Source organism: Anopheles stephensi, chromosome 2 (genome assembly GCF_013141755.1).
Source record: "Anopheles stephensi strain Indian chromosome 2, UCI_ANSTEP_V1.0, whole genome shotgun sequence".
Classification (NCBI taxonomy): domain Eukaryota; kingdom Metazoa; phylum Arthropoda; class Insecta; order Diptera; family Culicidae; genus Anopheles; species Anopheles stephensi.
Genome location: NC_050202.1, coordinates 78,968,533 through 78,976,688, shown reverse-complemented (window position 1 = coordinate 78,976,688; position 8,156 = coordinate 78,968,533). Strand labels below are relative to the sequence as shown.

Below are 8,156 nucleotides of genomic sequence, written 5' to 3'. Positions count from 1 at the left end.
ATACATTCGTTTGAGTTTTCAGTAACATTTGCATCGCTTCTAGGTTCGACCTTTTTTTAATTTTATATATGTAATCCGGGGAAGCTTATAGGAGCTCCTGGACGAGGGCTAAATCTGACCATGCTGCACGTGAAGTAATTTAAATTTTCAAAAAAAAAAATAATTCAGCCTTTTAACCGATTTACCACTGTGCAACGGGTATTCGTGCAGCTCTGCTCGAAAATCGTCGTGTACTGCTCGACAACACGCCTAAAAATAAAATGGCACGAATAATCCGGGGCTCGCGTCATATCCAAGATGGCGGGTAAGTGCGAGCGTCTGTTCTGGGAGACGAAAATTTGTCACGAATTTTGCCGCAGTATTACTAACATTTCGTGTCACCGATGTTCACAGAACTGTTCGCCAAATACACATGTACCAACTGCCAGGAAGATATTTCGGGGATCCGCGTGCACTGTGTGGTGTGCACGGACTTCGAACTGTGCCTAGCGGTAGGTGTCGATGCGAAGAAGGCGACGAAGAAGATGAAGAGGACGGATCGCTGCTTTTGGCTTGCTTGATTACAGTGCTTTGTTTACAGTGTTTTGCTGCAGGAGCCGAGATCGGACCGCATCGCAATGATCACTCGTACCAGTTTATGGATTCGGGAATTTTGTCAATTTTCCGTGGCAAAAGCGGCTGGTCGGCTCGGGAAGAATTGCACCTGCTCGATGCGATTGAGCAGTATGGCTTTGGGAACTGGGAAGACATTAGCAAGCACATCGAGACCCGCACGCCCGAAGAAGCTAAAGACGAGTATGTGACAAAATTTCTGAATGGTACCATCGGTCGGCATACATGGCAGACGGCGGTCGACCAGCGCCCGATACTGACCGATCACACGTCGGACGATACCGGGCCGCTGAGCCAGCTGCTGATCCAGAAACTGCCCCCGATGGACTGCACAGCCGAAGAAGCCGCTGCACTGGGATACATGCCAAACCGGGACGATTTCGAGCGCGAGTACGATCCGACGGCGGAACAGCTCGTTTCTACTCTTTCGTTACAGCCGGACGATGAAGATGTGGACATGCTGCTGAAATTGGCCCAGGTCGATATCTACACCCGCCGGTTACGGGAACGCGCCCGAAGGAAACGAGTGGTGCGTGATTATCAGCTGATAGCTAACTTCTTCCGCGGCAATATGAAACGTGCCCGGCAGACCCGCGACCAGCGTGAATTCCGCGAAAGGTTACGCACCTACTCGCAATTCTACACATCGCTGGAGTTCGAGCGACTGATATCGTCACTCGAACGGGAACGGGCTCTACGGATCCGGTTGTCCGAGCTGAACCGATACCGCTGGAATGGCATCCAGCGCGTCGATGAATGTGTTCACTTTGAGCAGCATGTGGCCGCTGCACAGTATCGCAATACGGGACCGTACGGACACGGGCGAACGGTAAGCATAGCGGCGTAGCTTTCCGCACCGGTGCCCCGGTTGAAAGCCATGGAAATGGAATGGTATGGACCCGTTGATATGATAAGAATATGATATTCTGCGTATCGACCATTCATCTCATTTGCCCATTATCGTGCCACCATTTCCATAGCATCAACCTGAGCGCGCACCGGACGGATATTCCGATTATACATGGGAGCTATTTTTGTGGATAGAATGTTGCCTACCGCGAAGTTAATCGGTCTCAATCTCTCTTTTCTATGTTCTTTTTTCCCCCCTTTTCTTGTGCCCCCGGTCGGTCACTGTTTTGATGGTGGCCGTTATGCACTCGGTTTTGCACGGTTTTCCGAAATAGCTTGCATGTATAATCGGTCCAAACGGTCAGTCGATCACCGGTTGTATACGACAAATTTTAACAGGACAACCGAAGCAGAGGCGTCTCTGGCGAGATCGGCAAAGGGGCATCCTCGGTGTCGGGCAGCGGAATGGGCCAAGCGGCGGGGGCACTGCCGGTGGTGTCGGGGCAGGCGAGTGCGACCCAAGGGGTGGGACCAACGACGGCAAGAAGAAGCGAAAGCGACGTCCGAAGCTCAAATTCCATCGACCGAAAGCCCACGCACCTCACCGACGACCGGGTTTGCTCCGACGACTCATACAGCAGCAAAAATTGCTTGGATAGCTTACAGCGGGAGGGGGTGACGAGCTCCTCGGCCGGTCCGCAGCAGTCAGCGAGCGGTCAGAAGCATCACCCCCACCACCACCACCACCATCATCAGGCGAGCGGCGGCGGCGGGGCAGGAAGCCTGGCAGCCGATCCGGCACAGCAGCCCGGCGGACAACTGCTAACGTCTAATGAAATTCAGCTGTGCAGTTCGCTTAACATGCCCGTCACGCGATATCTCACACTGAAAACGGTTCTGCTTAGCCGTCCTGCGTTGGACCACAACATCAACTCGGTGGCGGAAAGCATCGTTAAAAAGTATCTGGTTAGCCGTGGTTGGCTACAGACGAGCCCACAGAATTAGACTCACTAAAGAACGGCGGCTCAGTGCAGGGTGGAATGGCCATGTTTTACCGTATGACGCAATAGAAGAAATTTCAAGTAGTAGTTGGTCGATCTCATGCACTGGAAGCCTGGAAGAAAAAATCGCCGTGGTATAGATGTAGCACATCTCTTTTAGCCCGTGAAATAAGAGATTGGGTAGGAAGGAAATACGTTTAGATGCGAAGCTCTACATTAGATGGGATGCAAATTGATCGTGAACGAATTGTAGTGCTTTCGTTGAGAGGCATCCTCTGTCGTGCGGTGCAACAAAGCTCGCGGCGGAACACACGCTCTTGTATTGTGTAAAAGCAATGCCAATATGCCATAGTTACGTTATCGAAGTAGTTCGCATTCCCACTGTGTGATAGTAGACGCTTTTACGCAGCTAGATAGGCACACAATGATATACGCGTCTCTTGGTAGTAGTAAGTGGATTAGTAGATGCAAAGGAACAACTCAATCTCCTCTCCCACTAGGATAAACAAATGTATAAAGCGCGCAGGGATAGGAGGTATTCTTTAATCGTAAAAGCAAATCGTTATTAAACTAGGGTGTCTCTACAAATTATGGCCAGTGGAGGAGACTGTATCTAATTGCATAATAATAAAATTTTACCAATCTTGTTCGAAGCAACCTGTATACTGAGTGTAAGTGTCGGTACGTGATGATGTCTTATTTTTAATGGAAGTTTTAGATTGCTGCAGTGCTTATTCTGAATGCTTTCTCTTCAAATAGTCACTAGTAGCACGGGTTAACAAGCGGCTCCATAGCTCAGCTGGTTAGAGCGTCGTGCTAATAACGCGAAGGTCGTGAGTTCGATCCTCTCTGGAGCCAATAAATTCTTTTTTTATTTTTTCTGGCATGCATTTGTTTTATTTTTTGCTCAAAAAACAAACTACCAGTGGTGCTAATAACGAACATTTTTTTCCTTGCAACGCATTCACAAAAATAAAATACATAATATCGTCAGCCCCGCTTCTGAACTACCATTACCCGCAGCAATATGCTGCTTTGGCCCCAGCAAGTATGGATTTCTGCGCCTAATTTACCACTACACGCGTACAGCGAAAGCGCCTGTTGCACTGCAACGCTGATGACGTGTCTGCGTCACCGAAGTCGTAATGTCAAATCGCGCTAGACACTGAACAATCGGGAGTCGATCCGCGGAAAACACGCACACGCACTACAAGTGTACAAGTGAATTTGATCGCAAATATCCACCAAAGATGCGCTTCGGTGGTGCCAAAGTGGTTTGCTAGTGGTTTGCTGACCGATGGTTGTGCATCAAAGTAAGCATTGCTGTGTTTTCTCCATCGCGGCTTAACACCTTTTGCTGCGGTGCGCAAGCATCTTTACGTATGCAACAAGTTTGACATTTGGCGAGAGAGAAATCGAGGGCTTGGGATTTTTTGTTGTTGTGCTTGCTAATGTTCGGGGGACCTGCACCTTTTCAGCATTCCTACACACAGTTCTTTCGGTGCGTGCGATTGGTTTGGCTGTAGGCGCATATTGTGTGACCAGAACGAGCGTGCATGCTAATGCCCGCCTAGTTGGCCGTGTAAGACAGTAAACATCGCGTTCTGGTTTCAGTTGGCGTTAGCGTTGGTGCTCGTACAAAAAACGGGGAGAATCCAATTTACGGGGTTGTTCGCGCTTGGATCAAAGCAGGCGACGTTTCTAGTTTTGGGCGATTTCCCCATGATGGTAGGCAGTCGACGATCCGTTGTCGGTGGAGTCCGTAGCGGTGGGGTGAAGAAGGAAGAGATTTTGGTAAACGTGCAGGTGAACGGTAACGACGAGATTGACCTGGTGCCGGTCAACAAGAGCGCGGATTATGGGAGAGGATCGAGCGACGATCGAGACGGTGATGAGGAGGAGGAGGAGGACTACGAAGATCTGTCCGACAATCCGGACTCGGATCCGGATCTGCTCGAGACGGAGGACGGTCGGTTGATACTGGACATGAAGCGCAGCAAGTACTGTGGCAGGTGTAAAAAGATTTTCAAAACATCAGCGGTAAGCGAGCGGCAACAGAGCAGGCGTGCATTGTTGCTATGGGACGACCACTTTAATCGAAATGCTCACTTTCAGGAACAGAAAGCACACAAATACAAGTGCCCGGGCGTTGTGGATGAGGTGCAGGACGTCATCCTGAAGGAGCGTAAGGCGGCCAAGCATGCGAACCCGGGCGAAGAGTTCCACAAGTACTGCAATCCGAACCCGGACAATCCGTGCTACTGCTGCGGTGAGGATGTGAGCACCGCACACGTCGGCCACATCCGCTGCAAGTTCTGTCCCAAATCGTTCAAAGCGTACGAGTACATGGAGCGACACCTGAGCTCGATCCACTCGGAGTCGGACGCATTTCCGTGCTGCTACTGCAACGCCAAGTGCAGCACGCAGGAAATTCTGGACGAGCATCTGAAGACACACGACGAGGGCAAACCGTACGCGTGTATGGCGTGCGGTAAAGATTTTACCCGCCGCTACCATCTGGACCGCCACGAAAAGCACACCAAGTGCGGGATCGTTCCCAAGGAGGTGGAGGTGCTACCGTGCGAGGTCTGTGGCAAGGAGTTTACGCGCATTGACAATCTGCGGGAACATTTGCGTTCGCACATGGGGCAAGGGGCACGCAAGCGGGATTACCAGTGTCCGTACTGCTCCAAGTCATTCTACGGCTCATCGTTGCTGAACATACACATACGCACGCACACGGGCGAGAAACCGTTTCCGTGCGATCTGTGCCCGATGTCGTTCCCGTCGACCGGTGCGCTGCGGAAGCATCGGCGCAAGCATACGGGCGAACGGCCGTACCGCTGCGACGAGTGTTCTGCAACGTTTGCCGCGCGTGAAACGCTTAACCGGCACCGGAAAACGCACACCGGCGAGAAGCCGCACGTGTGTCAGGAGTGCGGCAAACGGTTCATCCAAGCGACACAGCTCCGGTCCCACATGCTCAATCACAGTGGCGACAGTGCGTTCCAGTGCAGCGAGTGCGATGCGACGTTCAATCGCAAAGCCCGGCTCACGGAGCACATCAAGTTCACGCACAAGGGAGAGCAACCGTTCGAGTGCGAGAAATGTTCCAAAACGTTCCTGCGCAAGGATGATCTCGCACGCCACGAGCTGATCCATTCGGACGTTAAACGTAAGCGGTGCTTTAGAAACGATCAAGCGGAGGAGAGTGAGTAACAAGGCTTTATTTTGTAATTGCAGCCTACGAATGTTTGGTGTGTAGGAAATTTTTCACCACCAAAAACGCTATCCTGTTGCACCAGCGGACGCATCTGGAGGAAAATCCGGTCCAGTGTAAGGTTTGCTCCGGCACCTTCAAACGGTCCGACTGTCTGATGCGGCACATGCGTACAAAACACCGGTAAGTTAGCGGTTCATCTGACGCGTACTACTGTTCGACCACTAATCCGCGGTTGCTTTCCCAAACAGCGACTTTTTGGACAAAATTATCGACGATACCGAGAAGGAAAAGATGGAAAAGCTGACCACCACCAAGCGAGAAACGGAAAAGGAAGCGGTGGTGGAGATAGACGGTGCCATCTATCAGATCACCACGATGGACGATGCACCCGCGAAGGGGACCGCTTACACCGGCAACAACCAAACGGTGGAGGTGTTCGAGGTGGTAGAGCTCCCGGCAAGCGCTTCGGACGCGATACCAAACACACTGCCGACCACCTCGGTACCGTACGAGCTGGTACCGGTTGTGGATGATGCGGAAGTAATACTGGGCGACAGCAGTCCGGTAGAGTTTGTCGGTAAAGCAAACGCTGCAAACGACGTGGTTGTGAAGAAGGAGGAGGATTCGTTCAAAAAGGTAAAGTCCCCGCCCAAAGCGACTGTCGTTTCAAAACCAAGCGAACCCGTTGCACCGAAGGTTGTTGGTAAAGCCAGCGAAGGAGAACCGTCGCGCAAGAGCGTTCCAAGCACTTCGAAACCAACTGCCCCGATAAAACCGAAGACGGAACATGTAGTAGCTGTGCGTGCGAGCAATGAACCACCACAGAAAACGCCCCCGAAGCTAACGAAAGAGATTGCGCGCGAAAAGGAGGAACCCAGCACCAAGCTGGCAAAGAAGCCGGCTACATTACCGACCGCCCGACCGAAAGAGGCCAAGAGCAGGGTGGTGGAGGAAACGAAGTTGAAGCGCAAACGTGAACCCAAACCGGCCACCCCGAAGCGAATGCGCCCGGACGAGGACAGCATTCCGATCTTCCTGAGCGACGATATGCTCGAGCAGAAGATTTCCGAACTGCTGCAGATGCTGATGGGGGAGGATATGTTGCGCAGCTTCGGTTGGCCGAACGCACCGGTCGAGGTGGTGCTCGGGCGCGTCATCCAGGGCTGCGGTCATCAGCCGGCAAAGGGCGAGGAGGCCGGTGACCATACGACGCGCATGCGAGAAAACACCAAGATACTGTTTTCCGTCACGATGGACGATGACGACATTAAGGCTTTGCTGAACAATCACACGGTCGACGAGGTGATCATGCACGTGCTGAAGAACAAGTAGTTCGCGCGCGCGGGGCTGATCTTCAAACGATGATGGTACACGGTGCAATGGGTTCCAGATTGATCGTACAGTTGCAGTCTACCCTTCCTACATCCTGTAACGCAATGTGGCCTTCTAAAGACCTTATAAACGCGTAAGGTTATAGAGTATTGCTTTTTTTTTATTATTCAATGAAGATTTATCAATGTTTTTTATTAAACACAGTATGCAATGTATACAATAAACAAGAACTGAACTAACTCCACACTGGAAATGGGTGTGTTCTTCTGTTTTGAGTGGTCAGAATCTCATCGGGGCATTTTCCACCCTCAACGAATGTTTCTGTTTCCGCGCGTAAAAAGTACGCACTAATTACACTTTGGCATTTTTGGTTGTTGCAGTACTCCGGTTAGTTCGCGCTACATGAACTTTAGCGCAATCATACCCGCGAGAATGACCACCTCCATGACGATGATCATAATTAAAATAAGCTTATTGTACAGCACATTCCGCTTCATCGCCCGGATGATGGCACCCGATTTGCTTAGATCGTCATTGGCATTCTCCAGCCGGCGTTGGCTACGGAGAAGAGATTCGCGCTGCACTTCAAGCTCGTTAATTACCTAAAAAAACACAGTAGGGTAATGCAGTTAGCGTTTTCATGATCAGTGTGTGCGTCACGACGGGGCACCACTAACTTCATGGCCCGTATGTTCCGTCTCGATGGCAATCTGATTCGAACGGGCCAGACTGGCGGACGTTCGCTCCAGTATTTGTCTACCCTGCAGAACCTGCTGCCGGTGGTGATCGTTCCAATCGTAATCGGCCATTTCTTGCGTTGTATTTGGCCTGTTTTCCTATTAATTTGCTGTGGAAATGCGTAGAACCACAGAAGCTTTGTTGTTGTTTTGGAATGAACGTATGGTGTCCGTGTCACCCTGTGCTGTGTTTGTTTTCCGAAAATGAAGTTTGTGCGTTATTCGAATGAGCGTCATTTTTGATTTTCGAAACAGTTTTCGAAAGAGGTTTTTTATCTTCGAAAGTACTAAAATTATTTTAAAAGAAAAGAAGAAAAAATAGAAAATGCGGTTTTAAACGAAAAACGTGGAATATTATCGAAAAAAGACGTTTCACCCGATTTTCAACTACTCTCTTTCATC

General features: G+C 50.6%; 3 protein-coding genes and 1 non-coding gene across 10 annotated transcripts; 3 read left to right on the top strand and 1 right to left on the bottom strand.

Annotated features, from left to right (window-relative positions):
- The first annotated feature begins 273 nt into the window (after positions 1 to 273).
- Positions 274 to 3,125, top strand: LOC118505403 (transcriptional adapter 2B). Of its 4 annotated transcripts, none has more exons than XM_036041141.1 (4): positions 274 to 304; positions 394 to 491; positions 581 to 1,441; positions 1,797 to 3,125. In XM_036041141.1, exons 1-4 carry the CDS (start codon positions 298 to 300, stop codon positions 2,118 to 2,120), a joined length of 1,290 nt encoding a protein of 429 aa, XP_035897034.1. In that variant the 5' UTR covers positions 274 to 297; the 3' UTR covers positions 2,121 to 3,125. The 4 variants fall into 4 exon arrangements, with proteins under 4 accessions (XP_035897034.1, XP_035897032.1, XP_035897031.1 ...); XM_036041139.1 differs by having other exon boundaries at positions 283 to 304; positions 1,861 to 3,125; XM_036041138.1 differs by lacking the exon at positions 274 to 304 and having other exon boundaries at positions 323 to 491; positions 1,861 to 3,125.
- Positions 3,126 to 3,246: 121 nt separating this feature from the next.
- On the top strand, positions 3,247 to 3,320 carry Trnai-aau. Its single transcript has one exon. It is a non-coding gene; the product is annotated as a tRNA-Ile (tRNA).
- A 291-nt stretch (positions 3,321 to 3,611) lies between these two features.
- On the top strand, positions 3,612 to 7,270 carry LOC118505401 (protein suppressor of hairy wing). Of its 4 annotated transcripts, none has more exons than XM_036041136.1 (5): positions 3,613 to 3,775; positions 3,941 to 4,502; positions 4,578 to 5,637; positions 5,706 to 5,865; positions 5,934 to 7,270. In XM_036041136.1, the coding sequence occupies exons 2-5, from the start codon at positions 4,185 to 4,187 to the stop codon at positions 7,015 to 7,017; spliced, it is 2,622 nt and encodes an 873-aa protein (XP_035897029.1). In that variant the 5' UTR covers positions 3,613 to 3,775; positions 3,941 to 4,184; the 3' UTR covers positions 7,018 to 7,270. The 4 variants fall into 4 exon arrangements, with proteins under 4 accessions (XP_035897030.1, XP_035897029.1, XP_035897027.1 ...); XM_036041135.1 differs by having other exon boundaries at positions 3,614 to 3,775; positions 4,077 to 4,502; XM_036041137.1 differs by having other exon boundaries at positions 3,612 to 4,502; positions 4,584 to 5,637.
- On the bottom strand, positions 7,157 to 7,939 carry LOC118505406. Its single transcript, XM_036041154.1, has 2 exons — positions 7,695 to 7,939; positions 7,157 to 7,619 (listed from the first exon to the last, which is right to left on the bottom strand). The coding sequence occupies exons 1-2, from the start codon at positions 7,824 to 7,826 to the stop codon at positions 7,416 to 7,418; spliced, it is 336 nt and encodes a 111-aa protein (XP_035897047.1). The 5' UTR covers positions 7,827 to 7,939; the 3' UTR covers positions 7,157 to 7,415.
- Between the last annotated feature and the right edge of the window lie 217 nt (positions 7,940 to 8,156).

Coding starts and splice junctions, on each gene's coding strand:
- LOC118505403 (XM_036041138.1), top strand. CDS start 384: ATGTTCACAGAACTGTTCGCCAAATACACATGTACCAACTGCCAGGAA. Junction 492..580: donor ACTTCGAACTGTGCCTAGCG/GTAGGTGTCGAT, acceptor CTTTGTTTACAG/TGTTTTGCTGCAGGAGCCGA. Junction 1,442..1,860: donor CGTACGGACACGGGCGAACG/GTAAGCATAGCG, acceptor AAATTTTAACAG/GACAACCGAAGCAGAGGCGT.
- LOC118505401 (XM_036041136.1), top strand. CDS start 4,185: ATGATGGTAGGCAGTCGACGATCCGTTGTCGGTGGAGTCCGTAGCGGT. Junction 4,503..4,577: donor AGATTTTCAAAACATCAGCG/GTAAGCGAGCGG, acceptor GCTCACTTTCAG/GAACAGAAAGCACACAAATA. Junction 5,638..5,705: donor GATCCATTCGGACGTTAAAC/GTAAGCGGTGCT, acceptor TTGTAATTGCAG/CCTACGAATGTTTGGTGTGT.
- LOC118505406 (XM_036041154.1), bottom strand. CDS start 7,826: ATGGCCGATTACGATTGGAACGATCACCACCGGCAGCAGGTTCTGCAG. Junction 7,620..7,694: donor CGGAACATACGGGCCATGAA/GTTAGTGGTGCC, acceptor GTGTTTTTTTAG/GTAATTAACGAGCTTGAAGT.